This window comes from Peromyscus leucopus, chromosome 14, assembly GCF_004664715.2.
Source record: "Peromyscus leucopus breed LL Stock chromosome 14, UCI_PerLeu_2.1, whole genome shotgun sequence".
Lineage (NCBI taxonomy): Eukaryota > Metazoa > Chordata > Mammalia > Rodentia > Cricetidae > Peromyscus > Peromyscus leucopus.
Genome location: NC_051075.1, coordinates 75,475,799 through 75,495,800, shown reverse-complemented (window position 1 = coordinate 75,495,800; position 20,002 = coordinate 75,475,799). Strand labels below are relative to the sequence as shown.

At 44.3% G+C, this 20,002-nt stretch overlaps 1 protein-coding gene across 6 annotated transcripts in view; it reads right to left on the bottom strand.

The window, feature by feature from the left end:
- The window catches only part of Evl (Enah/Vasp-like), a 147,510-nt gene that overhangs the window by 45,188 nt on the left and 82,320 nt on the right, over positions 1-20,002 (bottom strand). For 5 of the 6 annotated variants that reach the window (XM_028882113.2, XM_028882114.2, XM_028882117.2 and 2 more), the window contains exon 2: positions 6,844-7,012. In XM_028882113.2, the coding sequence (XP_028737946.2) occupies positions 6,844-7,012 (169 nt within the window). Of the gene's footprint in view, positions 1-6,843; positions 7,013-11,857; positions 12,010-20,002 lie in introns of those variants that run through there. The other variant, XM_037210830.1, reaches the window with a different exon arrangement.

The following is a 20,002-nucleotide window of genomic DNA, read 5'->3' as shown; positions in this document are numbered from 1 at the left end:
TGGTCTGGAACTTGCTGTGGAGCATGAGGTTCAAACTCATGAATCTTCTGCCCTTTCCTCTCCAGTGGTGGAATTTCAGGCATGCACCACCACTGTGGGCTACACATCCCACTTTAACTGCAAATAACTTCTTCATGCTCTTGTTGATGAGCATCTGAACTGGTCTCTAGCCCTTGGCTATTTTGCTCTATGAATATTATTATTTGTAGCAGATACAAGCTCTTGCTTCTTTGGGCATAGATCCAGGAGGGAGGGGTATGGTCTGTGTGCATTTAGGTTTAGTAGCTTTGGTCAGGTTTCTCAGGGAGATGGTACCAATTTCCTCTCTCCTGAGCTACATATGAGAGATCCACTTGGCCATAAATACTCAGAATTGTTTGGCTTCTGAACTGCACCCTTGGGTTGTGTGGAGTGCTTCCCCCAGGGTGGTTTCCACAGTGTTTCCCCAAAGACAATGGCTGAGCACCTTCCTCACACTTGCCACACTGTTCGCCACATTGTCAGCTTGTCACTTCTGCCCACATCTCTTTTGGGAAGTCCTTGTTTAAGCTATTTTGCTTTTTAAGAGTTATTTTTCAGCTTTGCATGTATCCTTCCTGATTGAATCAGCCTATTATATATTTGGGGGGCAGTATTCTCTCCCAGGCTCTTATGTGCTGTAAGGAAACTCCTTAGTGTTAATGAAGTTCATCCATAATCTGTCTCTATAGCTAATGCTTTTTGTCATTTTTTTTTTTTAGATTTACTTATTTCATATGCTTTCCTTGCATGTATATGTGTGTACCATATGAATGTGTAGTGCCAGTGGAGGTCAGAAAAGGGTATCATATACCCTACAACTAGATTTACAAATGGTTGTGAGCCACCATGAGGGTGCTGGGAACTGAACCTGGGTCCTCTACAACAACAGCAAGTGATCTTAACTACTGAGCCATCTCTACAGTCCCTAGTTACTGCTTCTTAATGTCTGGTCAAGAATCTCGTTTTGCTTAAAGTCATGAGAAAAATTTCCTGTATTTTCCTCTCAAAGTTTTATTGGTTTCTGAGCTCCTCTCCCATGCGTCTTTCAAGATGGAGCCTTGCTACATTGCCTAGGCTAGCCCTGGATTCTTGATCTGAAGCAGTCCTCCACCTCAGCTTCCTGAGTGCCCAGCTACTGTTTGCCTTTAATGCTCAGGCTGAAAAAAATCTGAAGTATGGCGTACGCATATTTTACATAGACTAATCTGAGGTTATTTATTGAAAAGAACATCTTTTCCTTCCTGAATATAAAGACACCTTGTCATAAGTCAAGGGACCACATATGTGAGGCTTTACATAGCCTTTCCTTAATTTATGAGTCTGCTAGTTGATCCTAATGCCATTATCTCCCTGCCTCAATTAGTGCAGCTTTATAGTAAGACTTGAAATATGACAGTGCAAGCCCCCACCTTGGTTTTCAAGATGATCTCAGCTCTTTTAGAGCCTATACATTTCCATATGAATCTTGGAAGCAAACTACTAGTTTCTATAAAACACTTGCGGGAATTGTAAGTGGACGAGATTTTGAAGAAGTGACATCTAATAACAGCCCGGCCTCGGTTCATGAATGTGGTCAGTTTCCTAGCAGCTTGGCTGCTTGAGTCCTCTCAGACATCCTAAGAGCTTCCAGTGTCCGGAGGTGTGCAGCTGCAGGGAGAGCTGTTCCGAACGAAGCCTTTGAAATTTTCTGGTGAGCTTTCAAATATCATTTCAAACAGTTTAATTTTATTTATTGCTAATATATTAAAAAAAATTATAGGTGTCTACCAAACTCATTTAGCATAACAATATGTTAATACATTTTATAGTAATCATAGTATAATAGTTTGTAGGCAAATCAGACTCTCTTCACTATTTAAAATGTTTATTGCATTTCTTGGTGTGCACATGTGTGTATGCAGGGGTATATACATGTGTGTGCCATGGAATGAGCATGGAGGTGAGATGACCAGTGGGAGTCGGTTCTTTCCCCTCCCTGTGGATTCTGGGGACTGAACTCAGGCTTGGCAGCAAGCACCTTTACCTGCTGAGCCATCTTGTTGACGCTTCTCTACACTATTAGCTATCTGACAGGAAAGAGAAGTTTCTTCTCTTGTTCTGGAATATAGGGCAAGCACAGTGAGTAGAGGTTTTGTTGTCTACAGATACGATGTGCCAAATTATCTTTCTCAGTTTCCTCTTCATTCTTATCATGAAGGGGCACTGAGTTTTACTAAATGCCTTTTCTAGTTTATACTGTTTCTCCTTGTTAAGTTAACTTTGCATTCCTGTAATAAATCATATCACTTGTCAGGAGTTTAAAAACATTTATTTGGTTCAAGTCATTAATTCTTTGTTCAGATACCTCTGTTCACTAAAATGAATGGCTTGTGGTTTTCTCTTTTGTGATGTTCTAATCGTGGTAACAGGGTCAAGCAGGATCCGTCCTCTCGCCTCTGGGTGCTCTGTAAGTCTAGCACTGTTTCCCTCAAATGCATGGAAGAGTTCACTGGGGTGGCCACCTGTGCCTGACGTCTCCTTTGTGGGGAGGTCACACTTGGAATTATAGACTAAATTGCTTTAGTATATAACATGATTTATTTTTTCTATTACTCTCATGTTCACTTTGGCAGTTTTTAAGGCACTTGGCCATAAATACTCTACCTCATTTAAGCTGCCTAACTTCCCAGCATATTGATTTTTAATGTTTATAGGGTGAGAGTAATACTACCCTTTTGGTTTCTGATATTCACAATTTGTATTTTTCTTTAAAAAAATCACTTGACTTATTTATGAGTTTATTAATTTTATTTTTAGAGAACCAACATTTTTGTTTCAAAGAACCAGGACATTTATTAATCCACTTTATATTGTTAGGGTTTTTAAATTTTCATTTAAAAATATTTTTATGTATTTGCTTGTGTGTGTGTGAATACCACATGTGTATAGGAGGTCAGAGGAGGGTGTTGTGTTGGACTCTTTAATGCTGGTTGTGAGTTGCTTGATGTGGGTACTGGGAACAGAACTCAGGTTCTCTGCAAGAGCAACAAACACTGAATGTCTGAGCCATCTCTCCAGACCCCATTAGTTTAAAAAAAAATTATGGTTTTTCTCTCTCCTATTTTTGTTGTATTTAACTATTCCCCTAGCTTCCTGAGATAAAAAGCACAGACTGCCAATTTTAATCATTTTTCTTTTGTAATATATACACAAAATTTCTCCTGTGTACTCACAAGTTTTGCTGATCTTCACTATTGAGAAGCACTAAGTATTCTCTGTCTTACATTTCCATTTCTTGTTTGTCTATGATTCCGTTAGTAATCTACTACTTTCCATGACTACTGCACACCAGCTGATTGAACAACAACAACAAAGGTGGAGATTCTATTAGTTATCTCCCTGTTACTGACTCTGGTTTGATTCCTCTGTGATCAGAGAATATACTCTAGGGGCTGGCGAGATGGCCCAGTAGGCAAAGGTGCTTGTTATGCAAGTCTTGCAATGCTCAGTGCCTATGTAAAAGCAGAAGTAGTGAACCAGTTCCATAAAGTTATCCTCTGACCGTCACACGAGTGATGACATGCATCCACACAGTCTCACACTATGTACACCACACACCAAATATAGACAAAATAATAACAGAAAATTTAAAAGAATATACTCTATGATTTTGATCATTTTCATTTTGGTGTGCCCCATAGTCTAGCATAAGGGCTATGTTGGTATATATCTTGTTGTGGTTTGAATGAAAATGACCCCCATAGGCTCATAGGAGTGTTATTATTGGAGGTGTGGCCTTGTTGGAGAAGTGGGTCATTGGAGGTGGCTTTGAGGTTTCAATGCTCAAGCCAGGCCCAGTATCACTCTCTTCCCGCTGCCTGCTGATCCAGATGCAGAACTCTCAGCTCCTTCTCCAGCACCATGTCTGCCTGTGTGCCGCCATGCACCCTACCATAATAATAATGGACTAAACTTCTGAACCATAAGCCAGCTCCAATTAAATGCTTTCCTTATTAACCGTTTGCTGTGGTCATGGTGTCTTTTCACAGCAATAGAAAGCCCAACTAAGACTACTGTAATACTGTACAGCTGTTGGCTGCAGTTTCCACAACATAAATCAGGTCAAGCTGGTTAATAATGCTAACAAAAATCCCTTTGTTTCCACTCATTTCTGTCTGCTTCTTCAGTATGCTACTTGGAGGCATGATTAGAATCTGCAAGTAGGCTTTGCAATTAGTCTATTTCCTGAAACCTTTAGATTGGTCCATTTCTGCTTATATATTTAGAACATACATTATTAGATGCATTCAAATTTAGGGCTGCCGTGACTTCTCTTCTGATGGAGCCTCTTATTAAAAAGGTCAGTCTTTCTTTGGAATACTTGTTGCCTGTCATATCTGACATACATACCAGCCACCAGCTTATTATGATAGTGTTTCTAAGGTTTACAGTCTTCTAATCCTTCACTTTCAACCTTTTCTAGTCAGGTTTATTTTAAAGATAATTCCCCAGGATTTGGCAGGACTCATTTAGGTACTTTCGAAGGATAAGCTTATTTTTAAATGTTGCACTTTCCACATAGGAGCTCATAATAACACTGTGTGCACATTTTATTTTGGGGAGTGTAGGAGTACATGGGAGTGCCTTTCCTTTTTTTTTAGAGGAAGCCCTTGCAACAACAAATACTGTCTAACATGGTTTTGAGCCTTCTGAGTAAAAATAATCTAAAGATCTTTTACAAAGAAAGAAGCTTAATGGTAGAGAACAATCTCCCTGGCTGCTGTGCTATTGGCTAGGATCTAAAAAACAATATAGAATCTATTGGCTGGTACTCTTGAGACCCAAATCCCCATCTGGTGACAGAATAACCTTCTCAAAATCTTCCCCCAAAACCCAGCTCACCTCACCGGCTCACAGTGTAACACACAGCATCTTTTAACAGTATACTTGCTGTTAGTCTGTTTTCATTACTATAATGGAGCATCAGAAGCAGGCTAACTATAGAGAAAAGAAATCCATTTGGTTCACAGTACTAGAGGTTCATGAGCAACCAAATGGTGTGATAGGAATAGAAAATTTGCCACATGTTATCAGTAAAGACTATAGCTGTGACTCAGTGGTAGAGTGCTTGCCTAGTCCACATGAAGCCTTTGCTTAGCTTACCATGCATGAGACATGGAGTGAGATTCCCTGCCTCAGCTGCAGATTAAAAAAATTAAAACAGCAATCACGTGGGGATACCCACTTTGATGCAGGAATAGTAGCCAGCAATGGACTGACTTCATGTCCAAGGAGATGCCTAGAGAGAAATCGACAAAGGGAAGGAAAGGCAGCACAAGCTCAGGGCTAGGCAGGCTAGCGTGGAGCAGAGTCCAGAAGTATGTCTGTCTCCCTTGCCTAGAAGGGACACGGACTCTGAAACTCACGAGGGCTGAACCTGCTGTTCTCTTAGCCAGCCTGACCAAAGAGCTACCCAAAAACACTTTTTAAGGAGAGGTGTTTTTAAACAACAATTATTATTATTTGTTTTGTTTTTGTCTTTGTTGTTGTTGTCGAGACAGGGCTTCTCTGTGTAACAGTCCTGGCTGTCCTAGAACTTGCTTTGTAGACCAGGCTGGCCTTGAACTCACAGAGATCTACCTGCCTCTGCCTCCCAAGTGCTAGGATTAAAGGCGTGTGCCACAGCACACGGCCAACAGCAATTATTATTATTATTATTATTATTATTATTATTATTATTTATTATTATTATTATTATTATTATTATTATTGCTTTATGTGTATGCCTGCATGTATATCTAAGCACCTTGTATGTCTGTGAGCACTTGGTGTCCGAGGAAACCAGAAGAAGGCATTGGATGCCCTGGAACTGGAGTTACAGACAGTTGTAAGTTGACATGTGGGTGTTGGAAATTGAACCCAGGTCCTCTGGAAGAACAGTCCCTTAACCACTGAGCCATCTCAGCTGTTGTTTTAATAAACAACAAAACTACAGATCTTCCAGCCTCACTGCTCAAAATGCCTCCCACAAGCAACAGGGTGGGGAGCACTGAGGCACTTACCAGGTCACTAAGTTACATTAGACCACTTTGCCTTGGTTTTGTGTGACATAAATGGACAGGGGAAATGACTTGTACCTGCCTCAGCTGATTTGTCCAGGCTGTATGCCAGGGAGAGATGATACCATCCTCCTCCTCTCACCTTGGTGTTCTCTTCAAAGTCAAGGTGGGGCCTGCCTTTGCCTCCTGAGTGCTGGAATTAAAGGTGTGTGCTACCACATCTGGTGATCATTCCCTGCCTTGTTTATTGAGGCAGGGTCTCTGGTTGGATATGGAGCTTGCAGGTTCTAGTTAGTCAGTCTGGCTAGTCAGCTTGCCCTGGGGATCTCCATCTCTGTCTCCTGAGTGTTGGGGCTGCAGATGGCCACCAACTTGTCCAATTTTTTAATTAATTCTGGGGATCTAAATTCTAGTTCTCACACTTGTGCACTTTTACCTAGAGGCATCTCCCTAGCCCATGCATACTGTATTTTTCAAAGACTTCTCACAATTGTTATTTTAGTCTGATCTGACAGAATGTTTTATTTTATTTTCTATTTTATCTGTCATTATATTCTGATCTGACACAACGGAGCAGAAAGATGTAGCTTACTGTTTGCATATGACATGGGAAGTGACTCCCAGAGAAGATACTTTGCTTTTGGTTTCACACTTTGGCTATAAGGCTTCAGAGTCAGGGCTGAACCTGATCTCTCTCCAGATGGTGAAGTGCCTGGGCCCTCTTTTCACCAAGCATGCACTGGGAGGCTCGCAGCTCGGGTGTGATGCTGACTCCAGCACTTACCTGCTGATCCTGTAGCTTGACTCCAACAACTCTGAAGGTGTTGCTGGCAGTGTTGTGGTAAATGTTGATCCGGCTGAATCCCTGCTGGCCAGGCTTGATTGGTACCCATTTCTTACTGGTGTCATCGTAGACCATCACGGAAGCCCGCGCTTGGCAGATACTCTGTTCACTGCAGAGAGAAGAAAATCTGCAGTGTCACACCTGGCTATGGTGGAATAGGGGTCAAAGGCAGCGTGACATAAACTTGCTGCCAGAACTTCTAACTGTCCACAGCAGTGCTGTTCTGTGAAGTGATGAGTTTGTCACCCAAAAAAGACTATGAAGAGTAGAAGAGTATCTGCCCAAATCCCACAGCTTGGGGGACTCACAGCTTTGCTTTGCAGGGAGGAGTGCTTGGAGGAAAGAGGAATTATTATTAGTTATTATCAATCCTATGTTAAATAATACAATGAATCTCAATGCTGCTGCCTTACAGCTTATGAAGTGGCCACTAATTACCCCCCATTTGATGAAGAGGAAAGAGTGGCTGAGGGGCTGGAGAGGATTCACATGAGTTTGTCCAGGTACCCAGAGATAGAATCTCAGATATCCAGCCAGTTCTGTTTAATTTCAGAGTACACCACACAGAGGATTTCTTTGCAGCATCCAACAAAATGTCCAGTTTATATCTAGTATCAAGACAAGACAGCATTAGAAATGCTATGTAGACAATGAGGAAGTTAGCTGACCTAAAGAACTGAGCAAGTTATCCATATACACTGGTTCTGGGCTGACGACACCTGGCAAAGCACCTGTTCAGAATATGTCAGAAAACCAAAGAATCAGCAGAAGCATTCTCTGGAGAGGTAAATGTCACCACTAAAATGAATACATGAAGACACCTACAAGCTATTTAGTTTTCAGAACCCAAGAATCTTGAACACAGTCTTAGTAGCATGTAAGTAGCATGTAGTAGCATGTAATTACCCAATTGAAAAGCTAAGAAGTGGATGACAATTGGAGAGTAAGTGCTTAGAAAGGAGACCAAGCAGACTGGAAATAAAGTCTATACCGTGCAGAGTAACAGTGAAGAAGCAAAGTGAACAGTAATTCACTGCTGGGTAATCATAAGGACCAGACCAAGCAGGCAAGAAAAGTGTCACACTGTGTTCATTTTATCACAGTAAGGGTAGGGAACCAAACTATTTGGAAAAAGAGCCTTGTACCCAGCACAGAAATGGTGCTTTTAAGGATCAGTCAGTCCTCTATGATCTGGAAATGTGGCCAACGCATCCTGAGTGTAGAGGTCTGAGCTCAGGATCTCTTCTGTGGCTCAGATCCTGTGGTTCAGGATATGGACTATTACCTTTCGATAGAGTGCATACAGCAAGTGTCTAATAAGTGCTCACTGGAGACTCTCAGAGCTGAAAAGAGCCCTAGATATAAACCAATTCTCCATCACATTCATTAAAGCAGTCCTGACAACACAAGCAAGCCTTTGAATAATTGGGCATTAACTGACTCCTCTCTAAAGAGCCCTGCTGGTGGTTGAATGACTGATTTAGATAGCCCTCCTAGGTCTCAGTACATCTACTCCTTGCTTTCCAGTCACAGTGTCTTATGAACAGTCCACAACAGCCCACCAAACCACTGAAGGAACATTTTGGTCTTTCTACCCATTACCTCATGGCAAAGCTATCTACCAACCCCTTTGCCATTTCAGTAACTCTCGTCAATTGAATTCCTTATTTATCAGTTTTTCTTCTAGTATATAGGTGATCAAATTGGGTGTGTTAACCTTAGCACAGATGCCAGTGAGTCAAAAAACAGATGAATAGGGCAGTGGCTGCCTGCAGGAAGCTTACAGATAGGAATCAGACAAAGAACTACAAATCTTACTTGGCCAAGAGAACTTGTGGGACCCAGGGGAGACTTATGAAGAAAGTGGTTTGGGGTTAAAGATGACAGTGTTCAGCTCCTAGATGAAGCGGATATAGGAGTCCAAGCAGAGGAGACAGACAGCCCAGGCAGAGGCAGAGGCATGAAGCACACAGTACACAGAGAGCTGCAGGCCACCAGAGTGGGTGTGATGTATCTGGGTTATCATACACTATTCAGGGGTCTTAGTAAAAAAGATAAAAGAAATAAAGCATTTGCACTGTGCTGTCATGTGCTAGATACTTTAGCACCAGTGGCAGACAGGTTCCTATTTCCTTTCTTTCTTTCTTTTTTTTTGGCTGTTGTTTTTAACACTTTGTGCTCTTGTGGTTAACCAAAAACGCGGTTGTTTTTTTCTCTCATTTGAATGGTACTTTTCTGTCTCTCAGTTTATTGCTACTAGTAAGTCTCAATGAAAGGAAGTGCACATTCTTCTTGCCATTTATATTGCTAATGTGAGCTGAATAGGTCTTGAAGTTGGGGGGGGGGCGGTAGGGTAAAATCATTGCTGCTGGGTTCGAGCTATTCAACTGTCTTCTCAGCCCATTCACTTGGATGAACACAAACAGCACCACACACACTCCATGGGCATGGTGAACTTATGTCTAAGTTAGTTAGCATTTGAAGAAATTTGATAGCCTAGTGAATAATGTAGAGACGTATGTGAATGAATTTTTAAAATATAGACATATAAAATGATCTTCTGTAAAAAAAAAAAAAAAAAAAAAAAAGGCTTCCTACTTCCTTCTCAACAGGCCCCTGGTAACTCAGGCCAGCATGCACATGGCCTCAGAGCTCCATGGCTCTGATGAAATTCAACCCTACAAAGCTGGAGAGGGAAGATGAGGCTGGTTCTCATGAGGTCCCAATGTCTTGAGGCTTTTTGTATGATCCTACTATAACTGTGTCTGCATGTGTGTATTTGAGGGGATGATTCAAACTATACACTAAGATTTGTTCTGAATGGCACTCAGCTACCAGGCTCCGAGCTTTCCTCCTGGGACATCACAGGCTGTTCTAAGCAGTGTGTACAGTGTCCAGTGAGGGCTACCTCCCTGGCAGAAGGCAGGAAAGCAGCTCAATTCCACTGCCATCTTGGGCTCATATAAAAAGTGTAAAAAAAAATGTGAGCCTGCAGTTTCTCTCAAAATGCCCTGAAGACATACTCCAAAGAAAGCTTCCCACTGCACTTCTGTGGTAGAGGAGGAATACAGCATTTCCTCATGTGAACCCGAAGAGCACCCTCTGACCTCAGAGGCCCTCCAGAAAACTGCCAGGCACTGTGTGAAGGGAAGAATGGAAGTTACATGTTCTGCCTTGTCCTGGCTCAGCAGTTGACTCTTTTAGACCATACACCATAGACTACTTTTGAATATCCATTGGTATCTCTCTTAAAAGGCATATAGGCAAAACATACCCCACACTTTCTAATACAGTTCTGAAACTTAATCATGTCCTTGGGAAAGGCATCAGACTTGGTTGTACCTGTCTGATTAGAGGTACATGCTCTCCTTTGTCTCAACCACAACATAGTGTCTGTCCCCGAGACTGTGAGCTCTTGAAGGTAAAGACTCTTGTTTTTCTCTTGATGAAACCATTCCCCAGCACCTGGTGCACACTGGTAATCAATTACTGAACAATGGCTCTAAGAGTGTGGGAGAAAAGGTACACTTGTGATTGCGTGCTAATGGGACATTCCAGTGGCACTTCTACCCCACTTACTCTCAGAGACAGTGTGGCTACTAACAGCATCTGCCACAGATCACCAAGCAGAGTCCTGCATTCACAAGGGGCTAGGAGAGGGAGCAGTAAGCCACAACTTTGAGGGTAATCAAAAGCTGTCAGCTGCCTCTCCTCAGCCCAGGTCCAGGGTAGAAACTGGCTCCTTGGGCCACACTAACATCCAGGAGAGCATAGCAGTGTAGGGGTGCTGTGTACTGGCCCAGAAGCGAGTGGTTGTTCTGCTCAGGCCCACTGTGCTGGCATGATGGTTTCTGTCAGACAAAACAGCTCGCCCACTCTGGTTCAGAGGTTTGTTTTATCTTGCCAACAAGCCCATGTGACTCAGGGGCTTCCCAGGATGTAGGACATTCCCTATGGAAACCAGAACAGTCCAGGCACACTGGCACGAGGTGGTCACCCTAATGGTGGTTCACATTTTAGAAATGTAATCTTCCACTCAGAGGACTGTAACTCAGAGGACACATCTAATAAACACCAGTAGACTGGCCCTTACTCTCAGTGGCTCCCCTCCAGCTCCTTTCTTTCAGCAAACTGATGGTCTACGTTTACCCCTAGTCCTCCTACTCTTCAAGCTGCCACTGGAGCTGGCTTCTGTTCCTGAGGAGTCTCCCAAGTCACCTGACTGCTCCTGGAGACTCTAACGCTGCTGTCTTTAGTTTTGAAATGTCTCCTGACTAACTCTCCTGGCTCTCTAGGATGGTTTGGGGGATTCATTTTTCAGCCTCCTTCATAGTTTTGAGTCTACTACATTCCTCTTATATCAGGTTCTTTAGCTGGGGCCAAGGAAAGGTGTGAAGTGTCTAGGAACCTCTGAAATCATTTGTAAGGATGAGGGTGTGTGAAATATGCCTTGGTCATGCTCTCAAATGTGTCCCTGCTTCAAGTTGATTTTAAAGCTTACCTTAAATCTTGCTGTTTGCCAAATGTGAGCTATTTCCAATTTCTTCTTTCACTCCATGCCCACGGCTCTCAAAAATGTGTGTTTTGTAAGAACTAACAAGGTGCTTATTACAAAACAAGTCCCCAGATCCCTGTATATGGTTCTGGCTCAGTGTGAGTTTCAGACAGGGCCTGGGTCTCTACATGATTGCAGATTCTGGTGCCAACAACCCTGGAAGTTCCCATGGTTCTCACCCATGGCCACAGTGCTCACAGTGATCACCAGTATGTGAGAGATCCTGGGTTAATGAGTCTCTCTGATCCTGACCCTATATGACTACTGGCTATACCTTAGGTACCTCAAAACTCAACATGCTCAAACAGGAAACCTTTACAATGTTTCCTAATATAACAAGTGCCAGCAGCCCCTCCTCAAGGCCACACCTGACACCTGAGCGTCACTTCAGATACTTACCTCTTTGATCCTCGCCCTCTGAGGCTAAAAGGCCAGCTGTTGCATTTCCTAAACATATCTCAGCTCTGCTGCTTTCTGTCCCCCTTGCTGCCAGTGCTCTAAGTTCTTCCTCACCTACACCATCACAAGAGTTCTCTGGCTACTTTCCTATCTCCGGGTTCCAGCCTCCTGAGTCCCAACACACCTCTCTCTCATGAGGTCACAGAAAGAGCTGCAAAGGCAGATCAATCTGCTTCTTCAAGCCTTTCTGGGAGCCTGGCCACTTACAGCTATTATGACCTCAAACAAATTGATGTCTGTAAGCTCATCTTCCTTCAACTATATACCCTCCGTCCTCTTTCCTCATTTCCCTGATGGTTTACCTGGTGGAATGAAGATACACACTGTGTCAGCAGGTAAGGCACAGCCTGGAAGGGTACCCACTTCCTGGCAGTTCCTCAGAACCCTTCACATTCTGTTCTCCCAACTGGTCTCCAGCTGAGCCCCTCCCCCATCTAGTCTGGTGGAACTATTCCTGGCTCCTAACAGGTACTGCTTCTGTGGCCTCTCTAGACCAGCTCATTCTGTTCTGCCTAGGACACTCTTTCCAGCTGAACTGACACAAGTAATTCCCACTAATCTGTAAAGAATTCAGACACATGTTACCTTTCTTTTGAGACAGGGTCTTGACATGTAGCTCTGGCTGGTCTGGAACTCACTTATGTAAACCAGAGGGGCCTCTGCCTGCTGAGAGCTGGAATTAAAGGTGTGTGCTGCCACGTGTGTGGTGTGTGGTGTATTACCTCTTAGCAAAAGCCCTAAGTCAAAGTGTGAGATAATCTTTCTTTGAGCTCTACTATCATGTCCCAAACCTACCATCTAGGTGTTTTCCTAAAAGCTACTCCAACAGCTATTTTAGGTCCCTCTGTTGGACAATGCCTCCTGACAGGTTTCCCTCAGGACTGACGTAAAAGATGCAGGCCACAGTTCCATTCCCACCTTGGAAGGACCAGGACAACAGGGTGGATTCCTGGGCTTGGCCCATGGAATTTCCCTTCTCGATGTCCTGGAACTGATGTTGCGTCGCCTAGCACACTTCAGTGAGGAAGGTAGGCTGTGTCGGGTGGTAAAGCAGTGCTTGGCAGGAAAAATATCCCCCACAACCTTTGGGCCTTGAAAATGACTTCATTGCTATTCAGGTAGTTAGGAACACTATTTCCTAAGATGCATTCTCCTTCCTACATCCAGAGGTCTGGCTCAAAGCTTAGATGAGGGGCACCTGCCTTCAGAAAACTCCTGTCCATTCATTCCTCTCACTTGACAACTGCTAAGAAAGAGTAAGGCATGCTGCCTTGAATATGTGTCTGTCCTGAGGATTATGATCCAGGAAAGGAAGAGTTCTCACTCACAACTCAGCGCTAGAGTGGCACACTGGTGTCACTCATGTCCCCAGGAGGTGTCTCTGCATCTGGCCCCACTGCAGGTCCTGTGTGTATCTGATCACTTTGGAGCTTTTATAAAAGCTATTTAGAGCTGGGTGGTGGTGGTGCACGCTTTTAATCCCAGCACTTGGGAGGCAGAGGCAGGTGGATCTCTGTGAGTTGGAGGCCAGCTTGGTCTACAGAGTAATTTCCAGGACAGCCAGAGCTGTTAAAGAGAAACCCTGTCTTGAAAAAAACAAGAACAAAAAAAAAAAAAAAAAAAAAAGCTATTTAGAGCTTATGTGCCCCAAGACTGTAAGTTTCTGGAGGTCAGGACATGTCTGTCCTGCCAGACTCCCACCCCATAGTCACTTGATATAAACCAGCTGCCTTTGACTTGGCAGCCTATAGATAGTGAGTGGTGGAGTATGCAGTGACACATGTCCCAAGTCAAGAAACTAGACCAGACTCTGAGGCAATGCATAAAGCCCTAACTTGTTTGCTTTCAACATGTAACACCAAAAATGATCCCTAAAAGTGGCTGAGACCATCACTGAAGAAACCCCCCAGAGCTGGGAGCAAGGCAGTCCCTCGTAAGAGCCTACTTGGTAGCTCTAGGATGAAGCAGGGCTCCTGCTCATCTACTGGATTTCAGGTAAGAGGCTGTGGGTAAAGCAAACAGGGTCTTAGTTCCCACCTCTCTGGGAAACTATCACACACTAGTACAGTAGAACCTGGCATGGCAAAGCCTACAATGATTTGGTGGGCACTCAAAATGAAGTCATCGTTCCATTTACTCCCACTTCACACTGCGTTACGTGAAGTTTATGGGGAAATGTCACTGGATAGGAACCATCTGGAGGCGTCGTCCAGCCTCCTGCACTGTCCTCGTCACTCTCATGCTCCACCTGCCCTGCTCCCACCATCCTACTCTAGCCGCCTCCTCCAAGGTCTATCCTTGCTCATCCTCAGAGCTGCCATGGGGTAAGCCACAGCAGCAGCTTGGGGCCTCTCCACAAGGCTCTTTTTCTGCTTTTATGATCAAAAACATACACACGTGTGCCAGAGAACATGGCTATGAATGAATGCTGGAGAAAGTCAGAAAGGAAGGTCTAGTCCCAGCTAGCTCACCGTTCTGCCACACACAGAAAGGTAATGAGTACACACAACCCAGTACTGCGGTAATGACCGTGCAGGACTATCTTCAAGTCTGAAGCTGAGGAAGCAGGAGAGAAGTGAACCAAATGTGACCGGCACCCAGCTAAGAGCATCCTGAACAAGGGAAACGTCTGTCCAGAGGAGCAGTAAAACCGCCACATGCTATGCTTTCAGGTGGACCCACTTGGTCTGCAGCTTTCTTCCATGTGCCTGTGGTCCAACAGTTCAGGATGGGAAATGTGCCCAGACATCTTTGCTTCCATCCAGACTAGTTAGAGGTTCAGACTGGGAGGTCACAGGGAATTCAGATGTTTGCTCTTTGTGCTATGAGGCCACCATCCTAAATGTATATACAGCTGGTCTCCACTTCTCTCTGAAGATTTGAGGATTCTCAAAAGAATACCCCAACAAACTGTTAAGGAAATTTCATATTCTTAGACTCACAGCACTTCCTAAATCATCTCAAAGCCATCAACTTTACCCCTTGCTTGGAAAGCCACCTAACAGGTCATGTGGACATTAGGCTACTTAGTGCTTCAAAAGCATTCAGAAAGTCTGATATGTTCTAGTCCAAACTGTATTATCTATCAGTCTGTGATTTTGATTAAGTAGAATGGGTTTCAGCACAATCTCAAGACAGCTGTGGAGACCCAGTTGGGACAAGGACTAGGGCACTGTTCAGCTCTGAGGGTAAATTAGGAGCCTGGGAATGAGCATGGAGTCTCAACTAACACCCTCAATCCTCAGCACAGCCTTTCCGTTCAGTCCAATCAACAGCTGAGTAGTTGTGCACTATTTATTAGGCACAGGAACAGACAGAAACGACAACACACACCCTGCTCCCAAGCAGCTCTAGGACAACAGACCCTCGCCAGAGAGGTGCAAAACTTGCTCCAGGAGAGTGGAGTTAGTGACAGTGTGGAACAATCGAGGCTGTAAACACTCGGAGTAAGAGGCCTTGATTCTAACCTTGAGTACAGTTTGGAAAAGTTCCCTTGAGGAGCTGCAACTGTAAGGACAGGTGTGGCACAAAAGACCTTGCTCTAATCCCCGCTGCAGAAAAGACCCTGTGTGACCCAGAACAAGCACCTTAACAGTGCTGTCTCACTTGGGAGAAAGCAAGACACCACCTCGGAAGCTGGGGGTGACATGTGACACATGTAGCTCAACTGGTAGAGTGCTTGTCCCCCAGCACTTACACAAGGGCAGCTGTTGGACTTCTCTCCCCAGTGACTCAGTCACCAGAGTAGCCACTGGGCCTGACCAGTTCACCCATGTTTTCTATTGGTGCCTGGGGAACCTGATGCCCTGTTTTGAGTGACCAGGAGCTTGGTAATGAGGGAGGATAAACCTTTCAGAAGTCTGGATAATGTGGCATCAGGTCCCAGGGAAAAGAGTAACTCTGTGGTCTTTGAGGCTTGCTTGGTCACATGCTTCTGGGACAGGTGACCTTGAAGGAAATCCAAGGGGCTCTTTGAGGCTATAGGTGACTCAGATATCTTCACACACAGGAGATCTTCAGGCCCCTGAGAGCAGTGGAGACAACTGTGTGGACAGCCAGTATCAACTGCACAGGTGGGGGGTGGGGTGGGGGCACTATTCCTTCCACACTCCGAGCAACCACAATGTCTGACACTGGAGGAAGCTCCACTGAGCAATAGCCATGGCAGCCAAGCATCTCCAAGTACAGAGTTTCAAAAAGAGAATTCAACCTAGAAATTCAGTAAGTGTGAGTTTCCAGACACTATCTTAGGCTTTGGAGAAATACTAGGGAACTAAAAGGACCAAAAGTCCCTGCTGTCTCAGAACTGGTATTCTAGTTCTGAATGGGTGGAGAGGGAAAACAAACAGTGGACAAAACCTGAATGATCATGTGGTACGTCAGGAGGTGATGAGTGCTTGAGGAAAAAAAATCCTAAACATTTAAAGACCCCTGGGAGACTAGGGATGGGACTGAATCGCACTGCCTCATACTGGAAGGGAGACAATCAACTACTCATTCACATTGTATTCCTCCAAGGATTGGCTAATTCCTGCTTGTCAGCCTTGTGCAAGAAACATTTTGGGGGATGTATGTTGTACAGAGTCCAAAGCCCACAGCTTCTTCCAGGCTGCCTGAATTAAGCCCTGTTTCCCCAGGAACTAATACCCACCTCAGTCATACCAGATCCCTGGGCTTCCTTCCCACCCGTATGGGTATACTAGGAAGTCCTTCAAGCTATCCCTCCCACATCCCTACTGCATCTGGCTACCTCTCTCCACCTTGCTCTAGACCCACCACCAGTCTATTGCCTCTGACCTGGATGACTGAGGCAGCTTCCCAAGAAGACTTTCTACCTCCATTCTTGTCAACATGCCAACTACTACCCACAGTGGCCCGTGGGAATGTGCTCAGGCTTCAGTTAGCTGTCCTTCCCTCCAAAGCATCTCTTAACTTTATAAGTAAAATCAAACTTTTTGTGTGCACTGACAGGCTTTGTGTGCTACATCCCTGGCCTCATTTCCTTCCATTTTTCCCACAGTCACATGACTAGGCCCTCCCGATTTTTTTCCTGGCTCTCCAGTTCACCGAATTGCTCTCATCTCAGGGCACTTGCTGTCCTTCTCTGCTACACCAGTTTTCATTTCTAAATTTTATGTCTGTCTCATGTAACCACTGCAGGGTTAAAGAAAATGTTCCCACGAAGGACAGCTAAGGTGGTGGCCTGCCATTCTCTCCCATTGCTCCAGATGCTCTTTTTCTAGCTCTCTTTGATGATTTCTTCACTGTGGCCTGCCCTTCCTCTGCTCCTAGTAAAACTGTCTCCAGCAGCTCCCGCAGCCCCAGGCTGACTGACACCTGCTATGGCCTGTATAAAGAAATTCTTCCCGTGCTTCAGCACCCTCTAAGAGGCCACTTTCTGTCAACAGCCCCAGTTCCTCAACCACAGATGCTCAGGCTACCTAGGACTTTTTGTTGTTGTAGGTTGTTTGTTCGTTTGTTTTGAGACAGAATTTCACTAAATTGCTCACTATGTGGACCAGGTTGGCCTCAAACTCACAGCAACCTTCTTGCCTCAGACTTTCAAGTACTGGGATTATGGGAATATGGCGTTACATTTGCCTACGTATTGTCTTGCTGCACTGTCCTATACAGAGTATCTCCTCACTCCGTTGTAGCTCTTGGCCCTCCATAGGTCTGAGGCTGGAGGTCAGCTCTTCCTCTAAGACAGCACAGCATTCAGGAAATCCATTCCAGGCTTGGATCTACCATTCACTAGCTACACTTCTGGTCCAGTCCTTTCTCCTCCTCTTGGTTTAATTCTCTGTGAAACAGATATGTATTTGTGAATAGTGTTTGTGAAGGAGTCCAGGAATGCTGTCCCCTGGTTTGTGACCCTGGTGTATGGACAGTTTCCAGCTTCATGGAATAGCAAATGTGTAAGAGGAGCTTTCCCTGACTCCCTTGTCCACTGAAAGTGGATCCCTTAGAAAGAATCCAATTGTCATGATAACCCTCTCTGGAATTCCTGTAGGGACATGTACTGTGCCACAAGAGGAAGACAGTGGAAGCTACACACACCCAGGCAGTATGTCACTCACTCAGCTGAGGGCCCATTCCTCTTTCTAGATGGACTGTCTACATGGAAAGGACATATAATCTTTGGCGTTCTCTGGGTATTGGGCTTGCCTTCATGTGATGCTCCCATGTATGATCCATCTCTATGCCATTTTCATATCACTCCGTCACTGATCTACTCCAGAAGCTCAGTTGCTGGGGGGGGTCATTTCCCCCCATTTGTCCTCATCAGTACTGCTGTGATACAGTGTTCTATGTCCTGACAAGTGTGCAAAAGAATTCAGCTCCTATCTTGCTGCAAGCTGCAGGAAAACATAATGGAATTCAGCTACTACTTGGAAAAGTCAAGGACTTTTCTGAAGGTCAAGCCATGGCTTAAGAAGTCTTGTTAAAATTTTAGTTTTTGTATATATATTAGCTGGTTCCCACGGTGATTTTCTTGTAATACTATGAGTGCTTCCAAGAACTCCTAACAGTGTATTTATCTAAAATACCTATCAAGCATCCAAGGCCAAATGATCTCCTGAACTAAGGGAACACCATTGTGGAAACGACGCCTGTTCCCTAGGTCAGGCAGATAGCTTTATTTCTTGTGCAATCTGAGACTGTCCTTTTCTATTACTAACATTATAGACTCCTAACTTCATATCTAACTACTTCTAGGAATGTAGACTGAGCACATAGATCCCCTTCTTGATATACTAACCGATCATTAGCTCTCAATTCACCTCCTCCTTTACCACTCCCCTCTTGGGATGTAAAACAAAGTCTGATGGTCACTGCCTGAGGAAAATTCTTACCTGCCTTTATGACCCAGTAAGAATATAAGCCTAGTGACCTTGCTCTGCCAGAGGATCGCTTTGGCTTGGGTTTATAACTGAACACCTCAGAGACTGAGGGGAACTGAGGTATAAGGAGAATGAAGCGAGGATATTGAGGATTTTGGCAGGAGAGGATTTTTGACTAGAGAACTGGAGGTCAAGATGGAAGATAAGAAAGAGCCAGATGGGAAAGTACTAGATGGGTAAGAACAAGATGAGAAGGACCTAGATAGGGCAGAACCAAGATGAGAGAATTAAGTTAGAATTTAGAGGGGACAGCAGATAAATGTAGAGAGAGATCAATCAGGCAAGAAAGGAGCTAGGCAAGAGAGCAGAACTGAAGTTGTGTAGAGAGGATTTTATCTCAGAGGAATAAAGTAGACAGACAAAGAGATTGGTGTACTTAGATTCATTTCCTAAAAATAGTTCTCACTGTTGGTAGTTTCTCTTCTGAGTCCTGGGAAGTATACTATTAAGGCTGGTCTTTTATTAATATACAAGACTATCTCTGACTAGGTGCTCAGAAAAGGGCTCCTGGTCCAGAAGTGGCCTTGCTGACAGGAAGCTCTATGGAGCCCTGTCATGGATACCAGGGTTAAGTGGGGAATCTAGATGTTATTTCTCACATGGACAGTCCCAGTGTCAAGTCATGAGCCTATTTGCATAGAGAAGCACACAAACCTTGATGAGGAAGGAGACACCAGAAAACTTGGCTTTTGCCTTACTTTCAGCTTCTAACTCACACAGAAAGCCTTGCCCAACCCTAGGTCTCCAGAACTAGAAATGAGACTTGAAACTCATCATCATTCACAATGATACGATGCAAAGGGCTTTTCTTCAGCACAAGGCTGGGAGTGCATAAGGAGCACAGAGCAGTTATTCTGGCTAGAGTGGAAAGTTCAAGGCCTGAAGTTCTGCTGCCCTGGACCTGCAGTCATTGTCTCCAGGGTGCTTTCCAGCTGCAACTTCTCCAATGTCTAAGGGTTAAAAAGCCTTTAAAAACTCAGTGCCTCCTCCCTATTTCCTTCTGGTACTATTTTCTACCACCAGTAACCAGCAGTAAGCTTCCTCAATTGTTTACAATGTAATTTACAACTGAAAATATCATACCTCTCAATGGAAAGCATTCTGTTTTTTACAGCCCCATGCACAAATCCCTTGAAGCTATAGAAAAACTACTAAAATGACAGAAAATTGGCTGCAAAGG